Raw genomic sequence first — 26,589 nt, forward strand, 5'->3', positions numbered from 1 at the left:
GTTTGGGAGTGGTAATCTAAGGATTAGTAGTAGTGTGTGTGTCATATAGGTTGCATGATGCATATAGTTTAGTATAGTCTCATATAGTTTGCATATATTAGTACGGGTTTTATATATATGTGCTTGTGTTAGTAGTTTCATATAGTTGCTTTTGCATGAATCTTGAAGTTGTGTTCCAAGTTGATGTCCTATGATGAGTTTATGTGCATAATTTCTTGGCTAGTAGTCTTTATCATATGTGATGCCTTGTTAAATGGAAACTACTTGTGTGAAAATTGTAATTACACTTATGCTCTAGAGATAAGATTTAGACTAACTTATTTCTTGAGTCCTCGCGCTGGGTCGGGCGTAGAGTTTCGATTATTCCCTTTTTGAACTTAGAGTTTGTAAATCTTAAGTTTGGGGGAGTTAAGGGATGAATATGCCTTTCTAAAAAAAAGAGAAAAAAAGAATAAAAAGAATAAAAATTATCAGGTACTCCTTTGAGATCAATGGGTAAAATGCAATGTCAAGTGAAAGGGACGATCCATGTACTTGTACTGGTATTAAGTGCAAATGTATTAGAATAAGCAAATTCTTGGTGACTTTTCACAACCCTTGATTACTAGAGAATCACTTGATTAAAAAAAAGGAATAAAAAAAAGAATAAGCGAAGTCGAATGGCGGTCGTGACTCACTTACACTGAGAAGCGTCCTAACCTTAGACTTAGCAAGAAAAAGAAAAAAAATAGAAAAAAAATAGGAAAGGCATAGGAATTCATTAGTGACCGTAAATTGTAGTTGACTCTTTAGTAAAGAAGTGTTTAAACCTGATTCTGATTAACGGCTCATAGTGAAGACTCTGTTGAAGTTGATAGTCTTTGTTTAGTTTCACTAGAGAGCATGCTAGCACACACGATGCACTTCACACTTGTAGTGGAAGAGAACATGGCTAATATGTGAAAGAGAAGAATGCCGAGAATGTTGCATATTCTGAGGATTCTATGTTAACATGGATGACACTTCATGATTCGAGGAGACGTGGCATATAGTTGCATTCATGCATTGCATTAGTAGTTTGTGTGTGTGTCTATGCTTGTGGACAAGCATCGGTTTAAGTTTGGGGGTGTGATAAGTGGATTTTATATCCACTTGGAATGCCTTCGTTTCGACTTAAATTGATGGTTTGGCCTCAAGCATGTGGCGTTTTTGATGTGTTTCTTGTGGTGTTGTGTAGGGTTCCTAGAAGGAGGTTAAAGGATGGATTCGAGGTTAAAGGATGGAGAAAACGGTGTAGGAATCAAGCGAGCGAGGAGGGAGAAAAAGGCAAAGCATTTTCAGAATTTCTCGATTCTGCCCAAATGGGGTCTCCACCCCACTTACGGGGTCTCCACCCCATTTTGAAGAGGAAAAGCCTGCCCAAATGGGGTGGTCTCCACCCCACTTCAACTAGAAAAAGGTCTGCCAAGACGGGGTCTCCACCCCACTGACGGGGTCTCCACCCCACTGATGGGGTCTCCACCCCACTTTGACGGGAGAAAAAGCCCAAATTGCCTATTATTGATCCGTTTGAAGGCCCGATCGCTGTGGGACTTAAATAAAAGCTCAGGGGAGAAGTCAAATAACCTAGAAACATTCGGATAGCACGTGACGGCTACGAAGAAGTTCTAGTTTCATAATTTCATCTTTGTAATTCTTAGAAGTAGGCGTAATTTTGGATGCTCGTTCGGATTTGTTTCATAACTCTTACTCTAGTACTTTCGTATTTGTTTTAGATATCTAGTATAATGTTTACAGTCGAACCCATGATGATAAGTAGTTCGTTATGAACTAATCGTTGTCATGGGGTTTTAGTGGATTTATCGATGGATTTCAGTAATTAATTTGTCTTATTCATATGTGATGGTTTGATTTCCTCGTATTGGTTGTGCTTATTCATCTTGGATGCGTAGCTAACATCTTAGATTGTTCGTTAATCTCTATTGAAGCGACAGTGGATATATAGATTTAGAACTTGCCGTGCGAGCGTAGGTTTTTTGTTCGATAACATGACTTGTGATGTGATTTTACCCATCTTGCATCGCCCTATGTAATCTTGATAGATAACTTGATTTTCAACCGTTATGTTTTCAAATTCTATAGACATATAGGGTCTAAGCATAATTGGTGTTTGTTTACCTTCTATCCTAATTGTGGATGTGTAACAGTATGGTGCACGTATAACGACAGTTAGCGTGTATCAGTCTCGTGTTATCTGATTAGTTATCAACCATTACAATCGAATATAGGCATAATTCTGAATGAAGTTGTTAATGAAGGTAGAACTCCATGTTTTATTTCTCATAAGTAATCCAGTTTAATCACTTAGTTATAATTCGACTTTAATTAGTTAATTTAGATAAAACCAACCAAATTGTTATTTGTCCAAGCAGTGAATAATAATCATACATTGCTGCATAAGTGCATATTTCTGAATACACCAGTCTCTGTGGGAACGAACTGAATTTGAATTTCTATACTACTTGTGACCACGTACGCTTGAAACTTGTTCGCACAAAATCAGGAAAGCGTACGTGGTCACAAGTAGTATAGAAATTCAAATTCAGTTCGTTCCCACAGAGACTGGTGTATTCAGAAATATGCACTTATGCAGCAATGTATGATTATTATTCACTGCTTGGACAAATAACAATTTGGTTGGTTTTATCTAAATTAACTAATTAAAGTCGAATTATAACTAAGTGATTAAACTGGATTACTTATGAGAAATAAAACATGGAGTTCTAACTTCATTAACAACTTCATTCAGAATTATGCCTATATTTGATTGTAATGGTTGATAACTAATCAGTTAACAGGAGACTGATACATGCTAACTGTAGTTACACGTGCACCATACTGTTACACATCCACAATTAAGATAGAAGGTAAAAAGACAACAATTATGCTTAGACCCTATATGTCTATAGAATTTGAAAACATAACGGTTGAAGATCAAGTTATCTATCAAGATTACATAGGGCGATGCAAGATGGGTAATATCACATCACAAGTCATGTTATCGAACACAAAACCTATGCTCGCAAGGCAAGTTCTAAATCTATATATCCGTTGTTGCTTCAATAGAGATTAACAAACAATCTAAGATGTTAGCTACGCATCCAAGACGAATAAGCACAACCAATACGAGGAAATCAAACCATCACATATGAATAAGACAATTTAATTACTGAAATGCATCGATAAATCCGCTAAAACCCCATGACAACGATTAGTTCATAACCGAACTACTCATCATCATGGGTTCGACTGTAAATATTATACTAGATATCTAAAACAAATACGAAAGTACTAGAGTAAGAGTTATGAAACAAATCCGAACGAGCATTCAAAATTACGCCTACTTCGAAGAATTACAAAGATGAAATTATGAAACTAGATCTTCTTCGTAGTCGTCACGTGCTCTCCGAATGTTTCTAGGTTATTTGACTTCTCCCCTGAGCTTTTCTTTAAGTCCCACAGCGATCGGGCCTTCAAACGGATCCAGAATAGGCAATTTGGGCTTTTTCTCCTGTCAGAGTGGGGTGGAGACCCCGTCAGTGGGGTGGAGACCCCATCAATGGGGTGGAGACCCCGTCTTGGCAGACCCTTTTCTGTTGAAGTGGGGTGGAGACCCCATCAGTGGGGTGGAGACCCCATTTGGGCAGGCTTTTCTTCTTCAGAACCCGCGCCATGGGCGGCGCGCCCACCCCGTCTCAGCAGAATAAAAAAAACTGCCTTACATATAGAAAATTCTGCTCGTTTTTTTTACACAACCCAGCCAATAATTCCTTTCCCCAGCCGAATTACAACCTCCCTAAACCCTAATTTCAGAATCCCATTAGTTTACAAACACATAACCCATATCTTTTTAATCCCATATCTTCCATATACATACAATACACCTATATATACACAAAATTTCTAATTCTCTCAAACCTTCTACCAAGCTTCAACCCTTCAATCCAATGGCACCTAAGAGAGCACGAAGGGCAGTGAGTACTAGTGTGCAAGCCGGATCGACGGATTCATCTAGTTCGGGGTACGATACTATCAATTTCACAACTCCGGAGGCTCAGGCCGAATTCACTCGATTGATGGGCAAATCAATTGCGAAGGAGAGGGGATTCTTACCTTCACCTAGTGATGGGAAGTTGGTGGAGATGATTCAGAGTAGGGGTTGGGAGTCCTTTTGTGAGGCACTGGCGGCGGTGCCATTGAGCATTGTGCGGGAGTTCTATGCCAATGCCAAGGCCGATCAGAATGGATTTTCGGTGGTTCGGGGTTTGATAGTGGATTACACTTTAGAGGCGATCCGCCAGGTTATTGGTGCTACAGAGATGGAGCCAGCTCAGGATCATTAGGTGCGGAAGAACAAGAGGAACATGGATTTGGACCGGATTATCTATTATTTGTGTATTCCGAATACGGAGTGGAGGCGCAATCCTTCCACTAATGAGCGGTTGTCTTTTCCTGCATCTGCAATGAACAGGTATGCCCGTGCATGGAACCTGTTTATTTGTGCCAATATCATGCCTTCGACACATACACACGAGGTCACAGTAGATAGGGCTATCTTATTGTATGGGATTTTGACGGGAGAGTATGTGGATATTGCATATGTGATCCACCAAAACATTTTGCGCTTTCTGAGGGGTAGTACTACTGGGGCCATCCCTCATGCCACGATAGTGACTAAGTTGTGCACTGCTGTGGGGGTTCGTTGGTCAGCTGAGGAGCAGTTACAGATGCCGAGCTCTGCTATAGATCATCTTGCTATTGAGAGGTTACCTGAGTGGGATAATGGTCGACCCCATCCTAAGGGGTTGGGATATATTCTGGAGGATTCGGAGGGTGGACGTCGTCGGGCACCCCCACGAGGACCACCAGCTACAGCAGGGCCTTCTCGTCAGTCAGTGGGGCATTCGGGTCTTAGTGATTCACAGTACAGGAGGCTCACTCGGCGTATGGATACCATGCACAACATTCACCGTCAGTTCGCTCAGGATTTGACACAGGCTTTGGGCACTGCGTTCCGTGCTACAGGCGTAGACATTGAGTGACCTGTGTTCGGGGCTGGCATGCCTTATCCACCACCAGACTCTCCACCCGATGAGAGTGAGGCGAGCGATCGCTCGGACTCCTTCTAGGTACATTCGATCCTTTTTATCACCTTCAATGAGGACATTGAATATTTTAAGTTTGGGGGTGGTAATCTAAGGACTAGTAGTAGTGTGTGTTCGTATAGGTTGCATGATGCATATAGTTAGCATATTATCTCATTTAGTTACATATTAGTACGTGTTTTTTTATATATATATGCTTGTGTTTAGGATGTGTTAGTAGTTTCATATAGTTGCTTATGCATGAATCTTGAAGTTGTTTTCCAAGTTGATGTCCTATGATGAGTTTATGTGCATAATTTCTTGGCTAGTAGTCTTTATCATATGTGATGCCTTGTTAATTGGAAACTACTTGTGTGAAAATTGTAATTACACTTATGCTCTAGAGATAAGACTTAGACTAACTTATTTCTTGAGTCCTCGCGTTGAGTCGGGCGTAGAGTTTGGATTATTCCCTTTTTGAATTTAGAGTTTGTAAATCTTAAGTGTGGGGGAGTCAATGGATGAATATGCCTTTCTACAAAAAAAAAGAGAGAAAAAAAAGAGAATAAAAATTATTAGGTACTCTTTTGAGATCAATGGGTAAAATGCAATGTCATGTGAAAGGGACGATCCATGCACTTGTGTTGGTATTAAGTGCAAATGTATTAGAATAAGAAAATTCTTGGTGACTTTTCACAACCCTTGATTACTGGAGAATTACCTGATTAAATAAAAGGAATAAAAAAAAGAATAAGCGAAGTCGAATGGCGGTCGTGACTCACTTACACTGAGAAGCGTCCTAACCTTAGACTTAGCAAATAAAAGAAAAAAAATATAGAAAAAAAAGGAGGGGCATAGGAATTCTTTGGTGACCCTAAATTGTAGTTGACTCTTTAGTAAAAAAGTGTTTAAACTGGATTCTGATTAACGGCTCATAGTGAAGACTCTGTTGTAGTTTGATAGTCTTTGTTTTGTTTCATTAGAGAGCATGCTAGCACACACGATGCACTTCACACTTGTAGTGGAAGAGAACAGGGCTGATATGTGAAAGAGATGAATGCTGAGAATGTTGCATATTCTGAGGATTCTATGTTAACACGGATTACACTTCATGATTCGAGTAGACGTAGGCATATAGTTGCATTCATGCATTGCATTAGTAGTTTGTGTGTGTGTCTATGCTTGAGGACAAGCATCGGTTTAAGTTTGGGGGTGTGATAAGTGGATTTTATATCCACTTGGAATTCCTTCGTTTCGACTTAAGTTGATGATTTGGCCTCAAGTATGTTGTGTTTTTGATGTGTTTCTTGTGGTGTTGTGTAGGGTTCCTAGAAGGAGGTTAAAGGATGGAGTCGAGGCCAAAGGATGGAGAAAACGGTGTAGGAATCAAGCGAGCGAGGAGGGAGAAAAAGGCAAAGCAATTTCAAAGTTTCTCGATCCTGCCCAAATGGGGTCTCCACCCCACTTACGGGGTCTCTACCCCATTCTGAAGAAGAAAAGCCTGCCCAAATGGGGTCTCCACCCCACTTCAACAGAAAAGGGTCTGCCAAGACGGGGTCTCCACCCCACTGACGGGGTCTCCACCCCACTCTGACGGGAGAAAAAGCCCAAATTGCCTATTCTTGATCCGTTTGAAGGTCTAATCGCTGGGGGACTTAAAGAAAAGCTCAAGGGAGAAGTCAAATAACCTAGAAAACATTCTAGAGAGCACGTGACGGCTACGAAGAAGATCTAGTTTCATAATTTCATCTTTGTAATTCTTCGAAGTAGGCGTAATTGTGGATGCTCGTTCGGATTTGTTTCATAACTCTTACTCTAGTACTTTCGTATTTGTTTTAGACATCTATTATAATGTTTACATTCGAACCCATGATGATGAGAAGTTCGATTATGAACTAATCATTATCGTGGGAGTCTAGCGGATTTATATATGGATTTCAGTAGTTGAATTGCCTTAAATATTTAGGTGATGGTTTTGATTTCCTCATATTGGTTGTGCTTATTCGTCTTGGATGCGTAGCTAACATCTTAGATTGTTTGTTAATCTCTATTGAAGCGACAGTGGATATATTGATTTAGAACTTGCCATGCGAGCATAGGTTTATGTGTTCGATATGCATAATTGTGATGTGATTTTACCCATCTTGCATCGCCCCATGTAATCTTCATAGATAACTTGATCTTCAACAGTTATGTTTTCAAATCTTATAGACATATAGGGTCTAAGCATAATTGGTGTCTGTTTACCTTCTATCTTAATTGTGAATGTGTAGCAGTATGGTGCGTGTATAACGACAGTTAGCGTGTATCAGTCTCGTGTTATCTGATTAGTTATCAACCATTACATATCGATAAGGCATAACTCTGAATGAAGTATATAATGAAGTTAGAATCCCATGTTTTATTCTCATAAGTAATCCAGTTCAGTCACTTAGTTATAATTCTTAGTTTTAATAATTCGAGTTTAATTAGTTAATTTAGATAAAACCAACCAACTTGTTAATTGTCCGAGCATTGAATAATAGCCATACATTGGTGCATAAGTGCATATTCTTGAATACACTAGTCTCTGTGGGAACGAACTGAATTTGATTCTTTACTACTTGTGACCACGTACTCTTGCATGATTTTGTGCGAAAAGTACTCATATATCAATTAATATATATTTTTCTCGTATTTTAATTTTATATTACTATATTAGTAATAAACGAAAAATAATAATTTAAATCAAAACTCAAAAAATTCAAAACAAACAATAATTGGCCTAGATTAGTTTATCAGTCATTGAATCATTGTACATACTTTAATAAAAGATTACTACTTCTAGTTCAAGAGGTTTGTTGCCTGCCTCATTTAATGGACTACAACTACATTAATATTGTAAGCAAATTACCACTAATCAACATAATCTTCTTCTTCCTTAATTATAACATCATCATCGTTATCTTCACCATCAGACTCAAAATCATCTTCATGAAGTTCTCTAAACGCATTTCCAATAGCCATGGGTGATGTACTTTTTTCTTCAGCTGTTATAGTGGAGTCATTGGATAGCTCATCATCATCCCCACCTTCCACCACCTTCCACCACAACCCATCCCTTGAGCTTTACTTGCATCACTGGCCACTAACATGTCAAATTATCCTTCATCGTTGATTTTTTATTTGCAAGTTTGCACTAAATTGAACATATAGACTAGATTGTTCAATCTCTCAGCATCTGTGAATTAGGTTTTGTTTTTCATGTTTGGGCTGGGCTAGGTGAATTAAAATCTGAAATAGTCAACTCCGAGTTTGCCTCGAGTACTCGTAGTCAAACCGAGTTAACTGACTTTTCATAAAATCATTTCTGTCTCCGAGTACTCGAAACTCGGATCCGGTCAGGTGTGAAAACGAGTACTCGGCCGAGTTAACCGACTTTTAGCACAATGGTTTATATAGAAACACAATTACATGATATCTACTGATTGATATAATATTAATCTTCTTGCTAAAAATATCAATCAGAGATTTTGTACTAATCTTTACTAAAGTCCTCACCTATCGTATTTCATTGATATATATCTACTTTAATTAAGTCCAGATTTATTTTTGAAAATCAGCTGCCTCAAACTCTGAAGAATATCTTCATTGAGTTAATTCTGATATCTTCTATCTTAAGCAAACTCCGATTTTCAGCTCTGATTTGTTCACCTAAAACTAATCAGAATAGTTAAGTCTGATATCATCAAATATGTAACATCAGTTGTCATTTAATTGTAATAAGAATTAAAATTTAATATATTCATTTATTATTTTCAAAAATTTCTTATTTTAAATAAATACATATAATTTATATTACGATAGGAATTTTAAAATTTCAAAAATAAAACTAATTTTTATTTATTATATTTTGGGTAAAATTTTACAAGGGCAACTAGAAAAGGGAAAAATAAATAAATAGAGGGAAAATATTAACGAATAGAGCGGAAAGACGAAAATGCAAATGGAAATTAGGCGAAGGGAAGGAATAAAATGTTAATAGTAGGAAGCTATAAAAGACTTTTCCTGTGGTTGGTTGTATTATATAAACACACACGTCCAATACCTAGACATCTCTCTGTCTCTACTAGTATCTTTTGTGTTCGGATCGAGGGTTACCTGCAATCTAGGGCACACATTCTCCAGGTTAATTGACTCAATTGAAATGGTTTACATTTTACATATTCGCAAATCTATGATTGTAATTGTTAATTTGTTTGTGATTTACATATACAGATCATGACTATTCCTGATCTCGGTGATATGTTGATGGATAACGGATCTTTAATTGCTGAACAAGAGAGGCAGATTATTCATGATTTAACTCTCAAATCCCAGTCCAACAAACCAGGCAACTTGTTCTTTCTCATTTCCAATAGGTCTCTCTCTCTCTCTCTCTCTCTCTCCCCCTCTCTCTCCCCCTCCCCCCCACACACACACACACACTTGGTTTTATCAATCGGTGTACATATATGTGCGCTCGCTTGTGTAATTTACTTTCGAATGATTGTAATGTGACAACTAGTCTGATTTCCCTAATTGTTGTAATATACAATTACTGATTAAAATACTTTTGTTCGCACAAAAGGAAACTCATATTTGGTTTGTCTTTTACTTTCCATTGACCTGAACTCCCCAGGCTTGTTTTAGTGTTATCCTATCTACTATTTTCTTCATAAATAATGTTAGATGTGAATAACATTAGGTTGCTTTTAGTAAGATGTATTTCATTTTAAATTTTGGAAGTCAAATGATATGGTTTAGGTTGTCATTTCGAATTCTCAGCTTTAAACTAGTATTTGAATGTTCTGGATTTTATATGAAATCCAAATCCAACTTCTTTTTGTGTATCCAAATATGTCATTGATCAACTCTAGAATTTCCAATGAAATTCAAGTTCCTACACAGGCCATTATTCTTTTTTGTCTTCCTTGGTTCTTTAAATAGTCATGCCACTGATATTACTAACGCAACCTTATGGATGGTCGTTATGTTTATTATTTTTTACTTCTACAATTTTGTCCTCATAAATGATATGAAATACAGAATTTTTTGGTTGTAATAATTATAATAAAATTCTTACCGAAGGAAACACTTTCATTGATAAAACTGAATACATAACTTAGTGATGTTTTTAAAATCTACCTAAAGGTTCGATATTCAATAATGCAACTCCCTGACTTTGTCCTGAGTTTAACCAAGAGAAGATCATTGTGAAACTTATTCTTATCATGCTAGTTGATCACCTAAATATGATAACATAAAAGATCTTTAGCCATCAATCTTATTGAGGCTGTTTTGATCTTCGCCTTTATTACCCATATTACCCATATGGTGATGCGCATCAGCTGGTCATGACAGTGTTTGCTGCAAGTGAATTCTATTTCTTCTTTACTCATAAAATGCAGTGTATTACAAAGAAGGGGAAACGAAGAAACTTCGTATATTTCCATCCTGAGAATAATCAGTTGTAGTTAATCTTTTTGTTTTTATGCTAAATCAGTTTTAGTAATTTTATTTCTCGTCTATGCAGATGGTTTACTGAATGGAAGAAGTATGCTGGATTTGGTGCTTATCCATATGACGAAGTTTTACCAGAGCCTCATATTTCAATCTCAAATGCTGCAGATAGACCAGGACCGATTGATAATTGCAATATAGTTGCTAATGGGAGTAACTGTGAGGGTGAAGACCTTCAGTTGCTTGACAACCTTGAGGAACAACGTGATTATGTTGTAGTATCTCAGGATGTTTGGGAGAAACTTTTTGATTGGTAATTATACTTCACATGCATACCATTATCCTCTGAATTGTTGTCTTAACATTTATCTTGGTGATATTCGGGTTCTTTTTGCTACCATATTGTTTAATCTTTAATTTAAACTGGAATTTGCTTGGATGGTTGTGGAGTTTCTCTTTTTGGTGAAAGATCATGCTTCAAAATGTTTATAATGACAAGTTGTCACTTGCAGGTTAAACTGTTTCCTTTGTTCTTTTACGGTGACTTTAGAGCATACATTTGATTAGGTGTTCTTTTCCTTTAACTAATATTCAAAATTATTTTATATTAAGAGGAGTAGAGGACTTATTGGAGTTTGCAACACATCCACATAAAGTTTGAAAAACCATTGGGGTGCAATATTACAACGATAGGCATAGACAGTGTTTACTTTAGAAATATCACATGCACACTGTTGTACAAATTACAATTAAGTTGAGTATACCTTTGGTTTCTAAATAGTGCTCTTTAAGTTACAATGTGTGTGCACAGTTATGTTACTAAATCTTTAAATTATCTAGATATGAGCATTGACTTAGAATTCCCTTTCAGAAATTTCTTTCGTAACAAGGCTCCCCAATTTGCAGAAGCTGTAACAATGAAAATATGGTTCATTTATGTATACATGAATATGTGCTCATAAATCTAACCATCATATTTTATATACAACTTAGGTACAAAGGAGGACCTGTAATACCCAGGAAGATGATTTCAGTTGGTGTTCGGCAGGAATTAGTTGTGGAGGTATACCCATTATGCCTGAAGTTGATTGATGCTGGAGATAAAAGTGAGTCAACTATAAGGATAAGTAAAAAGGTAAATCTCATCTTATGTATTTCTTGAAGGTTTAATAAACTGTACTTGAACAGGTGATGCTTTAATTTATTTATTCATGTTGAGTTCTTTCTAATACCTGACTGATAATTCGATCCCTGTATATTTATGATGAGCAACAGGGGTGGGGGTAATTTCATAAGTTTTGTCCTGAAATATAAGTTAAGATGGTCATTAATTGACGATTTACATATATGTTGTTAGGTACATCCTTACAGCAGGTTAGGAAAGAAACTAAGAGATCTACATTTTAATCAAGATCATTCAGAATCGGAATAAAGAAAACTAAGAAATATGTATATTTCTAAGAGTAAATATTAGCTTATAACATATATAGATTATGCATATGTGTGGCATATTTAAGTTTATATTTTGCATGAAAATGTTAAACAAGCACTTCACGTTTCAGTCATTTTAAAGATTACATGAGATACATTTGGATAATTGATTGAAACCTGGTGTTGCGTATCAAAAAATTTAGATTGATACCAGCTTCAATTTAATAAAAGTTAAGCAGCTGAGATTAGCTGCCATATTGTTTTTTGATATTCCTCTGCTAGTCTGTGACTCTGCGTTTCATCGGAACAAGTTTGCTGTCACAGGTCACACACCTTCAAGTGTGTAATCACTCTGGAAATCCTAGTTTCGTGTACCTTGCTTGTTAATTATAGTGTGTAGTTGTTGATGTTTTGTGAAATTACTGTTCAGGCTTCTTTGCATGAGCTCTACGAAAGGGTGGGTTCACTCAAGGAGACTGATCCAGGAAAGGTCTGTTATATCTTGTTTCCATTGAAACAATGGATCTACTACTATGTGAAACCTTATGGCGCTCTTTTCTAACAAAGTGCACACGCATAAGCACTCATGTCTCTATATGCAAGTTGACTATCTTATTCTTACTGTAAAAGTGGTTTATCAGGTACGAATATGGGATTATTTTAATAATTTGAAGCACACATTATTGGAAGATTCAACGAAAACCTTGGAGGAATCTAACTTGCAGATGAACCAATGTGTAAGTACTCCTGAAATCAAGGCAATGAAATGTATCAGCAATTTACATATTACGTTTTCTATGATTGATTGACTATTTTTTTTCCTAAAGCATAGCACCCACTTCTTATGTGTGCTAAATTTTCTCTTACACTGTAGTCTTAAGTTAAACATGGAGAGGTGAGAAGAAAGAGGAAGAAAAATGTGTAAAATTTTCTCTCTGGGTTATGTTCACGTGTTTGTGAAGTTAAGTGGAGAGAATCTTTTTTGAAAGTTTCTCTTAAAATGGGATGCTTGGAAGCTCTTCACATACCTTCTGAAATAGTTTTCTGCATGCTTTTTTTTTTTTGATACTCTCTTTTGTTTTGCAAATGCTCAGGAGCGAGCATACAAGAGAATGTCTTCAACATTTTTTATTTCTTTTCCTTCATTCTCTCCTCTACAATTAAAAGCTCTGTAGCACCAGTTAATGTATTGCTGAACTCTTTAATGTTGGTATCCAATGCTGGATAAAGAAAGTTTACTTGTAAGATCGGTTATAGGAGAAATAGCAAGAATAGTTCTGGATGGCCGATTGCTGCATAACCTGAGCTTGATATGCCTTTTAGTTTCTGTTTTTTTACCCCCCATCCCCGGCCCACCCCCCTTAAAAAAAGAGAAAAAAAGTAAAAACAAGCAGAAACAAAAGATATGCTAAGCTGATAATATGAGTTGGAGCCTTTTACTATACTCGATTATATGCTTACACTAACTGTATTTATCTCCAACTTTGATAATTTATAGTATTGATTAGTCAAGACTACATAATAAGCTTTTTAATGTGATATTGCAATGTCCTGTACGCAGATTCTTCTAGAGCGGCAAGTTGATGGAATTCTTCCCACTGGTTTTGGCATGGATTCTACTGGGAATGAGTTGGCATTGATTCCTATTGAACCCTTGAGATCATCTTTGACAATTGCTGGGGGCCCCACTTTGTCCAATGGTAATTCAACGGGTTATAGTTCAAGTTTGCATCAGGGAAGTAGTTTAAGTTCAGTATTAACTGACATGGAAGATACTTCCAACAATATAAAGCCTGTATTGAAAGGAAATGGTGGAGGTTTGGCAGGGCTGCAGAATTTGGGAAATACATGTTTTATGAATAGTTCACTTCAGTGTTTAGTCCATACTCCACCCCTTGTTAAATACTTCTTGGAAGATTATACTGATGAGATCAACAAGAAAAATCCCCTGGGAATGCATGTATGTGTTTATATAATATGTTTGAGTATTTCAATTATGTATATAATACCTATATACTTTTATATTACTATGTTTTATATCTTACTAGTTTAGTGTGACAGGGTGAGCTTGCAATTGCTTTTGGTGAATTGTTGAGAAAAATCTGGTCTTCTGGGCGGACATCAATTGCCCCACGTGAATTTAAAGGAAAACTTGGTCGATTTGCTCCCCAGTTTAGTGGGTACAACCAGCATGATTCTCAAGTTAGTAGCATAATTTTCAGTGACCCTGATTACTTTATTGTAGTATATTAATTTAAGAATACATGTATTTTACTTGGTGCTTGTGCTGTCAATATCGTATAAGTTGTTAGTGAGCACAGTTGAAGGGAAGTTCAAAAATTGGTCAAGTTATACAATTGGAGCACAGGTAGCAAAGCCTTCAGCCAAAATACGTTTTGAAGCAAGACAGATTTATTAAACTTAAATAAATGAAATAAAAATGTTAAAAAAATAATTCATTAGTATATAGTTTAATTATATTTAATGTATGAAACTAAGTGTATTTATTTTTATTATCTATGTGGGCCAGGATTTAAATAAATATGTATATTCTATATAACAAGTAACAACTAACAAGTTCATTTGTTTTGGGACTTGGTTCATTAGGTTATGTTAGTAGGTTTTTATTCTCTATATAAGTTATTTAAACTCAAGATATTATCTTGACATTGATTATTGAAATTTGGAATATTAAATTGAACCTCCATGTTGCAATCCTCTATCTTCTTTCCCTTCGTAGTTTCATGTCACTTGTGTTCTTATCTTTTAATCCTTGTGCCTGGTTCATGTCTTGCATCACTTCTCTTGTTATTGATTATCCAGTATTTTTGATTTAATCCCTGTAATACATAAAACCTGCACTTTTCTCAAGTAATTTTAGGCCATCGACCTTTAAATTTTAAAAATGACTCGATTTTTTTAATGTAAGAAACGAGTGCAAGTAATTATATGTTAAAAATATTAATAATTTTCCTCAGGAACTCCTTGCCTTCTTGCTGGATGGGTTGCATGAAGATTTGAATCGTGTGAAACAAAAGCCTTATATCGAACTAAAGGATTGCGATGGTCGTCCTGATGAGGAAGTTGCAGATGAGTACTGGAGATACCACAAGGCCAGGAATGATTCGATAATTGTCGACGTCTGCCAGGTACAATATATGCTTTAGTAGCACATTCAATATACAGATAATGTACCTATATAATGTGCTTACAGTATATGCAGAAAAGTTTGGTAAATGGTGCTGTCTCATTATATACCAAACCTGCATTAGTAGTCGGAGTTCTTTAGAATTTAGATAGTGATTATTTTTAGATAACTGGTGCTGGTGATTTTAGTTCTTTGAATACACTATTACATGATTTTCTTTTGTTATTGGGTGTTTGTATAACTCTTCACATTTCTTTACTTTAATTAGTTTTCACAAATTCAACAACTAGAAAGATAATTGTTATATTAAAGTTAGCTCACCCTCGCGGGATCGTGACATGACCGTTGAGAAAAGCACACACATGCATGGATATCTCATATTTTGCTTTCGTATATAAATCTGCTATAGAGATTGGCCATTTGTAGTTAACATACTACATTATCTTTTATTGCATAATTAATTTGAAAATTTATATGCCATAATTTTCAGGGTCAATATAAGTCAACTCTGGTTTGCCCAGATTGCAAAAAGATTTCAATTGCATTTGATCCGTTCATGTACTTGTCTTTGCCATTACCCTCAACTGCTACACGGACAATGACTGTATCTGTATTTTATGGCGATGGTAGTGGTCTTCCAATGCCATACTCTGTCACTGTTTTAAAGAATGGTGCTTGCAAAGATCTCAAATTAGCGGTATCTTCTGCATGTTGCTTAAAGGACGATGAAGACTTGCTGCTTGCAGAGGTAGTATTCTACAATCCTGTCCAGTATCATATTTAAGTAAGTAATTTAAGTATTTCAGGTTCTTTAAGTATTGGTATATAAATCTGCAGGTCTATGAACATACAATATATCGATACCTAGAAGTCCCTTTGGAATCATTGTCTTCCATTAAAGACAATGAACACATTGTTGCCTACAGGCATCCCAAAACAAGTTCAGATGCGACAAAACTGGAAATATGCCACCGCTACCTAGATAAGTGAGTTTCTAATCTTCATTGATTGCTGTTACAGTCATGTCTGTACATCATATAATAAATTTATAATCTCACTTTGGCAAATGTACATATTTCTTTCCTGTTGGTTTCTTCTCTTGTCCCACAAGTCTGATAGATTAAGCATACATGTTAAAAGGAACTAGATATACATGTTAAAAGGAACTAGATATTGGAAATTTGGGCTTATGTTGCCTTTGGATCTATTTGAGACGAATGAGGACACTTGACACTAAGTTGTCTAATATTTGTAGATGCAACGAGTGTGTGGACGGACAGTGGACGTGTTCGATTATTTCCTTGAAACTATGATTAAAATTGCTAGTTCATTAGGATTAATAAATCATAATGTTGAGAATTAAATAGGGGAAGTCTGAAACAAGCAACAAAAGTATTTTTTAAAGTGACTCATAACAGTTTTCTGAGTGTGTAATACTAATTAACTTGAATATCGTAATTTACAGATAATTATGATAACAACAATAACAAACTTGAAGGAAACATGAGGGTTTTTTGGTGTCTTGGGTTCAAAATTAATTTATCAACTTTTGAGAGTAGCTTTGTGCTTGATTGTGTTCTCTTCCGGTTCAGTTATGCTGTTGCTTTGTATCAGGAATGTGTATATATAGATAGATGTGGACCTGCGGAGTATATTTAGGATCTGTGAACAAAAAATTTAGAGAACAAATATCTGGACATTTGTCATTATTCATTAAACAAGAATCCGTCTACAAACGTTCTAGTGGCTGGATAAATAATCACTCTTGATGCACATTGTTTTTTTGTCATCATAATCAACAGAGTACTCCCTGTGGATGCATATGCATGTGACTTCATTGATACTGTCTTCATAATCAATTGAGTACTACCTGTTCCTCTACAGCCTTAAATTTTTAGATGAACAAATGATTTTTTGTAATGGAGTGCACTTTGTTTTTAGATGTTCACCAGACAATCTCAAGGTTGGAGAGTGGAAGCTTTTCTTGGCCCCCCTCGTTAGTTATGTCAAAGGCATAGAAAGTGGTGCCGATATAGATCTTGCTGTGAACAGATTGCTTTCTCCCTTGAGAAGGAAAGCATTTGCGTCTTCAACAAAAGATAGCCAGGAAAAAGTTGGCTCTACCTCAGGGGATGAGGATCATCAATCTATGAAAGAGGTGGACATGGAGGACATATCAAGCAAGGAGCTATCATTCCGCCTCTGCTTAACTGATGATAGGGGTTTGTCCTGCAGACCTATTGCAAAGGATTCACCTATAAAACCTGGCAGATCGGTTAAGGTAATGCTGGATTGGACTGAAAAAGAGCATGAGTTTTATGACGCGAGCTACCTTAAGGATCTTCCTGAGGTGCATAAGACGGGGCCAGCTGTCAAGAAAACCCGACCAGAAGCTATCTCCTTATTTTCGTGTTTGGATGCATTTCTGAAGGAGGAACCTTTAGGGCCTGATGATATGTGGTATACTATGTTAATGTGGTAAATAATGGTCACATGCTCATATACTAGGAAGAATTTTTTATTTTATTTGTTGCAAATGCAGGTACTGCCCTCGTTGTAAGAAGCATAGGCAAGCAACCAAGAAGTTAGACTTGTGGAGATTACCAGAGATACTCGTGTTTCACTTGAAGCGGTTCTCATATAGCAGATATTTAAAGAACAAACTTGACACCTTCGTTAATTTTCCAGTTCACGGTCTTGATTTAGGCAAATATATGAAAACTAAGGATGCCTCTGGACAATCTTATGTTTACGAGTTGTATGCCGTCAGCAACCATTATGGTGGCCTTGGTGGTGGCCATTACTCTGCTTACTCTAAGGTAAACTTGTTAGCTTCACCTCAGGATTTCTTTGATCAGCATCATTTTGTAGTCCACTTGTCTATGCTTCTTTTCAGCGTTTTTGTAATTTCAAGGTTCATCTAGGCATGGATTCTTAAACCGGAAAGCAACTATTCTTCATCCACCTGCCGCACCGTGCACTCAATTCGTGGGGGTGCGGTGTTATTTGGGGATCTTTGGTACTTGATTAATTTAAGTAATTAGATGATTACTTAATCATTTAAGTATTTAATGGAATAATTGTGTTAATTAACTATTATCAATTGCTAAGAATAACGAACTTATTTATATGACTATTTAGTTTAAATATAAATACAACTTAGTTATGTCAACTTATTATTATATATTTTCATTTTAAGTATATAGTACTAATTTATTTCTAAATTGAAATTAATGTATCAAAATATGTGAAAACTTTGTTTAGACGTGTGTTAAAAAGATCAATACCTCTACATCACCTATCATTTAGTGACCACTGATTGATGCGATAAAAGATGGCAGGCGGTCTGGTTTTCTGATTCTTTAGAAAGCCACAGCTATAGGTATTTTAATTAGCAAGACAAGGGTGTTTATTGGTTCATTTTTTGTTTGTGGATAAAAAATCTCCTATTCCTGCAATGTTTAAAGATTTCAAATTTGATGAAATATACCACAGTTTGAACTTAATGATTTTACTTTTTGTCATCTGCCAATCCTGCAGCTAATTGATGACGATAGATGGTATCACTTTGATGATTCCCATGTTTCCCCTGTTAGTGAAGCCGACATCAGGACATCTGCTGCTTATGTTTTGTTTTACCGAAGAGTAAAAGTGGAATCGGCTGGAGTTGGTGAGCCGTCCAGGTCTCACGGCATTTCTTAAGCGCATATCCAGGCATTGCTATATGATTGTGCCATTACCATCTAGTGCCATGCTTTTACGAAGCTGACATCACTATATTCTGCCTTGGTGCTGGTGGGGGTTGTGTTGGATAACACTCCTATATTAAGTTTGTCCTTGCTTATGGAAACAGAAAAGAGTGCAAATTAAAATGGCGAAGAGGCTTTCACTAGCATTGATATGAACATATTGGCAATTTGGAAATTTTTTTTGATGCTGCAAGGTAACTAGTCAAACAAATGTGCCAATATTAGGTTGTTAACTCTGAGCTTTACAGTTTCACATGATTGAGTGTACTGCAAAGCATGTATCTGAGCTGAATTTCTTGTATTTGTTTTATGTAAGCCAGTATCAGAACGATTCCCCAAGAATTTGACTGGTATTTTTTTTTTATGGAGTTGCTTATATATACGGATCGAATTAGTGGTTATATATAATTTGTGTAACAAGATAGCATTCGCTAAAAGTTTGTCCAAATCAAACCTAAATTTGTTAGACACGTCTGCCACTTTTCCTTTAGAAGTAATCTTTGGATCTAATATAGAAATCTTCTTTTAGATTGGCGATTTATTTAGTATTGAAATTAAAAACTGAATTTTGGGTGATCCAACGGTTCCAGGGAGATCCAAATAATACACAACCATCACCTTGAATTTGGCTACGTTATAAGTTTCTGTAAGGAGCATATGGCTACGGAAAGCTCCTAGGAGGAGCTAATCACGCTGTGGAGGTTAAGGCGCCTCGAAAAATGAACAGACCTCAGATCAATTTCATTGTGCAATGTCTTCGTATTCTATCGAAAGTCATGTCTAATAGGTTGAAGGTGTGTTTATAAATGGTTATTGTGGATAGTCAGACTGCGTTCATATAGGGATGATTATACTTCCTTCTTTGTTTGTTTTCAAATACTTGACGCTTGGTTTTTTGGCATGGAATTCTAAAAAGCTAATTGCATATTTCAAATTATTATTTTTAAAATTTTCTTTTTTTGAATAAATTCATTTTCATAAAAAATATAATAAAAAATATTAACTTTAGCTATGTAGTCATAAGTCAATGCACTTAAAAATATGTGCACAAAAGTCAAACGCCAAGTACTTTAAAATAGAGGGAGTCACTGATAATAGATTAATAGCATTCGAAATAAATCACTACATGCGCATTTACAGAGGGATGATTATCAACTGATAAGGCACTGGTAGTGAAGTAAATCACTACATGCGTAGAAGAACCCCGGGCGATAATGGGATTACAGCTCTTAAAATTGACATCTCTAAGGCATACGATAGATTAGAGTGGAGTTTTGTGCTTCACATGATGAACAGATTTGGATTCCATGAAATATGGATGGACCGAGTTATGAAATTTATATCATCTACTTCATATAGTTTTGTTCATAATGGGGAGCTGTACGTCAATGTTATTCTTCAATTTGGGTTTCGCCAAGGCGACCCTGTATCCGCATTTTTATACATCATGTGTGCTGAAGGGTTCAGTGTGGTAATTCGAAGGAATGAATCAGCTGGTTTGTTACGTGGGTGTGCGATAGCTAAAAGCGCACCAATTATATCACATTTACTTTTTACGAATGATTGCTATTTTTTCTTCAAAACTAATGAGTCGGAGGCAGATATGATGAAGAAGATTTTGAATCGGTATGAGAGAGCTTCAGGTCAGATGGTTAACTTTGACAAATCCCTGTTCACGTTTTCTTCAAACCAAGTTAAGGTGATCGTAGTCCGTAGAAATGCGTGTAATCAGTTGGGGGTACGGGAAGCGAGTACACCAGGTTGGTATCTGGGTCTACCTATAGGTTTTGGAAGAAATAAAACAACAAAGTTTGGTTTTGTGCTAGAACGGATTGAGCAGAAACTACAAGGTTGGGTTAAGTACAAAATTTTGAAGGCGGGTGTAATGACTTTAATTGAACGGCGACACTGTTATTCAGACAATGCAAACAATAAGTTATGTTAGATATAATTGATGATTACTGCTAATGTTCTTAAAGTTTGTTTTAGAACAGGAATCATCAGAGTTTAAGCTAGAAGCTGATCAGAGTTAAGTAAAGTCTGACAGAGTTTAGTAAAGTCTGACAGAGTTTGATAAAGTCTGATCAGAGTTTACATAGTCAAGACTCGACAGAGTTTACACGTGGAAAGAGCTCAGAAGCGGATATACTTCAAGGAAGGATAGATGCTGAGGAGTGATTTGCTGACTATGGAAACTAAACAGAAAACTGGAGCAATCTTTGATTGATAGATTTATTAGCTGATTTATAGGATATCAAATCAGAGATTGATTTTGTAACTGTGTCTATATAAACACAGATTAGGGTTACTCTATATGAGTTGAGTTATCGAGTACATCTTTTAGAACCCTAGCAGCTCTTTGTGATACAATATAAATCACTGAGAGAGTTTTTGTAACTATTAAAGCTTTGTGAATATAAGAGTTTATTGCTTTCGATCTCTTATATTGTCTTACTGTGTTACAGATTGTGATCACTATATCATTCTATATAGTGAAAATATAGGACCTAACAAGTGGTATCAGAGCCAGCTCTGTTAAGATTACTACAGTGAGATCTTAAACACAATCATGTCTGAAAAATCACAAGCTTCATCCTTTAGAGTCCCAACCCTTAAGGCATCTGAATATCCAGTCTGGAAAGAAAGAATGATCATATTCTTAGACTCTGTCGATCCAGAATACCTTGACAGGATTTATGATGGACCACATATGCCCACCAAGCTCTCTGTTGGGGTTGCAGATGAACCTCAAAAGATGGTTCCAAAAGAGAAGAAAGATTATACTCCAGAGGACATCTCATCTATCAGTAAAGATGCAAAGGTGAAGCATCTGTTGCATAGTGCCCTTGATAATGCAATGTCTAATAGGGTGATTGGGTGCAAAACTGCTAAACAAATCTGGGATGCTCTGGAAACCAGATGTCAAGGAACTCAGGCCATTAAGAAAAACAGAAAAACAATCCTTACACAGGAGTATGAACACTTTGACTCAAAATCTGGTGAGTCCCTGACAGATCTGTATGACAGATTTGTCAAACTGCTGAATGACTTATCTCTGGTGGACAAGGAATATGATCTTGAAGACTCAAACCTCAAATTCCTTCTAGCTCTTCCTGAAAAATGGGATTTGAAAGTCACTACAATAAGAGACAATCTTGATCTTGGAGAAATGTCTCTTGATGATGTTTTTGGAAGACTGAAGACTCATGAACTTGAGATGGAGCAGAGAAGCAAACGCCATGGAGGCAAATCAAAGTCTGTTGCTCTGAAAGTTCAGGAGGAAGCTGCTAAGAGCAAAGGAAAAGCTCATGTCACAAAGTCTGACATTGAGTCATCAAAATCTGATGACTCAAACTCTGATGTCTCAGACTCTGATGACAGTGATGGTGAGATGATGCAGTTAGCAGCATTGATGGTGAAAAGCTTCAAGAAGTTGGCTTACAAAAAGTTCAACAAAGGCAAAAGTTTTTCAAGAAAAGACAAAAACTCTGACAGAGTTTATGACAAGAAGAACTTCAGGAAGAATGAGGGCAAGGAAGGGAAAGCTGGAAAAGCTGACAAGTACACCTGTTTCAACTGTGGTGAAAAGGGTCACTTTGCATCTGAATGCAAGAAGGCCAAAAAGGAAAAAGAAAAGGCCTTTATCACCAAGAAAGGAAACTGGACAGATACATCTGATTCAGAAGAAGAAGTCAACTATGCTCTAATGGCAAACACTGACAACAACTCTGAATCTACTGCAAAGGTACCTCATTCTACACTTGCCTTTGATACTGAAGATATAACTGAGTTAAGATTATTTCTTAAAACTTTGCACACTAGCTTTAGAGATCAGACTTTAGAAAATGAAAGATTAAAATCTGAAACTCTGAGTGTAAAGAAAAGGAATGATTTTTTAGAAAAAGAATTAGTTCAAATGCTAGAAGTTCAGAAAGAAAGAGATGATGCTGTCATTGTCAAAGATGAATTATTAAAGAGGTATGCATCTCTTCAATCAGAACTTGCTAAGGAGAGGGAGATTATTAAGACATGGACTAGTTCAGGCAAAACTACTCAGGATATCTTAGGTAGTGGAAATTGGAAAAAGGGACTAGGTTACACTGATAACTCAGAAGCTGAGTCATCAAAAACAGAGTTTGTCAAAACTCAAAAACCTAAGGTTAAACCTGTTAAATTTGTTGCTGAATCCTCTAAGTCTAAACAGAGTAGACCAAAATCAGAGATTAACAACAATTTAAAATCTGAAAAGCCCAAACAGGTTAACATAGGACTGATGACTCAGAAACAGCTTAAACACAAGCTTAAAGAGGTAAAGTCTGATGACAAAAACAGAGAGCCTAGGAAAAATAGAAATGGTAAGATTGGTATAGACAAGAGTAATAACTACATGCCTATTCCAAATGCACCTAGGAAGACATGCCATAACTGTGGTAATACTAATCATCTTGCTAATTTTTGCAGGAAGAACAAGGACATTAACTCTTTACCTACAAAGTCTGGAGTTAGAAAAAGTAGTATTAGATATAAACCACAAGATCCATGTTTTCATTGTGGTAGTTTATGGCATTCTATTTATACTTGCAAAGAATATCATAGTTTGTATTATGATTATTATCAATTGAAACCTTCTTTAAAGGTTAATAAAAACTCTGCAAGTACAAACTCTGTTTCTAGTACAAACTCTGCTACAAAGTCTGTTAGCTCAAACTCTGAAAATAATAAAGAATCCGCTGCAAAAGCTAACAAACTTAATAAGGCCAAAGGATCCAAGCAAGTCTGGGTCCTTAAAACTAACAATTAGTGGTCTTTGTGATTGCAGGGCAACAGGAAGAATATCCTAGTCTTGGATAGTGGATGTTCAGGACACATGACTGGAAATAAAGCCCTGCTATCAGAGTTTGTGGAGAAAGCTGGCCCAAGTGTTTCTTATGGAGATGGCAACATAGGAAGGACTCTGGGATATGGCAATATCAATCTTGGAAATGTCATCATATCAAATGTAGCTCTTGTTCAAGGGCTAAAGCACAATTTACTCTCTGTCAGTCAGATCTGTGACAAAGGGTATCATGTTGATTTCTATGAAGAACACAGTGAGATAGTTAGCAAGTCTACAGGCAAAGTGGCAGTGATTGCTCACAGACATGGAAATATCTATGAAATCCACTTGCCTACAAACTCTGAAGGAAAAGCAATTTGCTTATCTACAAGAATCTCTGCAGAAGAAAGTTGGAAATGGCATAAGAAGCTCTCACATCTAAATTTCAATTCAATAAATGAGCTTATAAAGAAAAAGCTTGTGAGAGGACTCCCTGAATCACTACTAACATCTGATGGATTGTGTGATTCATGTCAAAAAGCCAAGCAGAGAAAGACATCTTTCAAGAGTAAGACTGAATTCTCAATAAACAAACCATATCATCTTCTACATGTTGATCTATTTGGACCAGTCAATGTACCATCCATTGCAAGGAAGAAATATGCTCTTGTCATTGTTGATGAGTATACCAGATACACTTGGGTATATTTTCTTCACTCTAAAGATGAAACAGCCTTGCATCTGATGGATCATGTGACACAACTGGATCATGGATCTGATGACAAAGTGAAGATCATTAGAAGTGATAATGGAACTGAGTTCAGAAATTCAACAATGGAGGAGTTCTGCAAAGAAAGAGGTGTAGTGCAACAATTCTCTGCACCTGGTACACCACAGCAAAATGGTGTAGTTGAGAGAAAGAACAGGACTCTTATAGAAGCTGCCAGAACTATGCTTGATGAGGCTAAATTGCCTACTTATTTCTGGGCAGAAGCTGTTCAAACAGCTTGTTTCACTCAAAATGCAACCTTGATTAATAAGCATGGCAAAACTCCATATGAGATGGTGAAGAAAAAGAAGCCAAATCTGAAGTACTTTCACATATTTGGGTGCAAATGCTTTGTATTGAAGACTCATCCAGAACAGCTTACCAAGTTTGATTTAAAAGCTGATGAAGGCATTTTTGTAGGTTATCCTATCATAACAAAGGCCTTCAGAGTCTATAATCTGAGAACCAAGGTGATCATGGAATCCATACATGTGTCATTTGATGACAAAAGAATAATGGGTCTAACAGATATGGATGATCATGAAGAACTGCATTTTGAAAATGAAGAAATTTTCTCTGATTCAACAAACTCTGATGATCAGTCAAACTCTGACTGTGAAAAGAATACAGTAAACTCTGATGAAAACTTACAAGTTCATGATGGTGAAGCACTTGCTGAGGGGGAGCATCAAAATGTTTCAGACTCTACTCAAGACTCATCAGAGAATACTAACTCAAACTCATCAGAGAATGCTGATTCAAACTCTGATAGCACAATTGCAGGGGGAGCTACAGAGAATAATCAGCAGAATCAGGAGAGTATGGATCAAGGGGGAGGATCCAATGATGAAAATGGTCAACTTCCACATGCTAGGAAGTGGACAAAATCTCATACACCTGATTTAATTATTGGAAATCCAGAAGCAGGTGTACAAACAAGGACAGCTACAGCCAATGAGTGTTTACATCATTGCTTTCTGTCACAAACAGAACCCAAAAAGGTGGAGGAAGCTCTTCAAGATGCTGATTGGATTCAAGCAATGCAAGAAGAGTTAAATGAATTTGAGAGAAATAAAGTCTGGACCCTAGTACCAAGACCTAAAGACAGATCCATAGTTGGTGCAAAATGGGTGTTCAGAAACAAAACTGACAGTGAGGGTGTCATTACAAGGAATAAAGCAAGGCTTGTGGCAAAAGGGTATTCACAACAGGAAGGTATTGATTATGATGAGACATTTGCTCCAGTTGCAAGATTGGAGGCAATTAGAATCTTTCTGGCCTATGCTGCACACAAGAAATTCAAAGTATTTCAGATGGATGTCAAAAGTGCTTTTCTAAATGGGAAACTGGATGAAGAGGTATATGTTGAACAACCTCCAGGCTTTGTGGATCCAAAACATCCAGACTATGTCTACAGGTTGGACAAAGCACTTTATGGACTAAAGCAGGCTCCAAGGGCATGGTATGAAACTCTAGCTCAATTTCTTCTTGAAAGTGGATTTACTAGAGGTACCATAGATAAAACTCTGTTTTATTTGAATCATGGTAATGATCTGCTTTTAGTTCAAATCTATGTTGATGATATTATCTTTGGCTCCACTAATGCTAAACTCTGTCAAAGATTTGCCAAGCTCATGCAGTCTAGGTACCAAATGAGCATGATGGGGGAACTCAGTTATTTTCTGGGCTTACAAGTTGAACAGACTGAAGATGGGATTTTTATAAATCAAGCCAAGTATACCAAAAATCTTTTGAAGAAATTTGGTATGCAAGACAGTTCAGCTGCAACTACTCCTATGGCAACAGCAACCAAACTAGAAAAAGATACTGGTGCATCAGTGGACATCACAAACTATAGAGGAATGATTGGATCATTGCTTTATTTGACTGCAAGTAGACCAGACATTATGTATGCCACATGTCTATGTGCAAGATTTCAGGCAGATCCAAGAGAGCCTCATCTGATTGCAGTAAAAAGGATATTCAGATATCTCAAGGGAACAACATCATTGGGATTATGGTATCCTAGAGAATCAGATTTTAATCTAATTGGATACTCTGATGCAGATTTT

At 36.5% G+C, this 26,589-nt stretch overlaps 2 protein-coding genes across 2 annotated transcripts; both read left to right on the forward strand.

Annotated features, from left to right (window-relative positions):
• The first annotated feature begins 9,091 nt into the window (after window positions 1–9,091).
• LOC108202650 (ubiquitin carboxyl-terminal hydrolase 9) lies at window positions 9,092–19,296 on the forward strand. Its single transcript, XM_017371145.2, has 14 exons — window positions 9,092–9,290; window positions 9,381–9,523; window positions 10,678–10,917; window positions 11,598–11,739; window positions 12,466–12,525; window positions 12,677–12,772; window positions 13,597–13,995; window positions 14,097–14,237; window positions 15,014–15,184; window positions 15,674–15,931; window positions 16,021–16,169; window positions 17,125–17,643; window positions 17,726–18,002; window positions 18,724–19,296. Exons 1-14 carry the CDS (start codon window positions 9,138–9,140, stop codon window positions 18,883–18,885), a joined length of 2,910 nt encoding a protein of 969 aa, XP_017226634.1. The 5' UTR covers window positions 9,092–9,137; the 3' UTR covers window positions 18,886–19,296.
• An 825-nt stretch (window positions 19,297–20,121) lies between these two features.
• On the forward strand, window positions 20,122–20,877 carry LOC135149441 (uncharacterized). The gene has a single exon (XM_064085167.1). The coding sequence runs from the start codon at window positions 20,122–20,124 to the stop codon at window positions 20,875–20,877; it is 756 nt and encodes a 251-aa protein (XP_063941237.1).
• The last annotated feature ends 5,712 nt before the right edge of the window (window positions 20,878–26,589 follow it).

Source organism: Daucus carota, chromosome 9 (genome assembly GCF_001625215.2).
Source record: "Daucus carota subsp. sativus chromosome 9, DH1 v3.0, whole genome shotgun sequence".
In the NCBI taxonomy this organism is placed as follows: Eukaryota; Viridiplantae; Streptophyta; class Magnoliopsida; order Apiales; family Apiaceae; genus Daucus; species Daucus carota.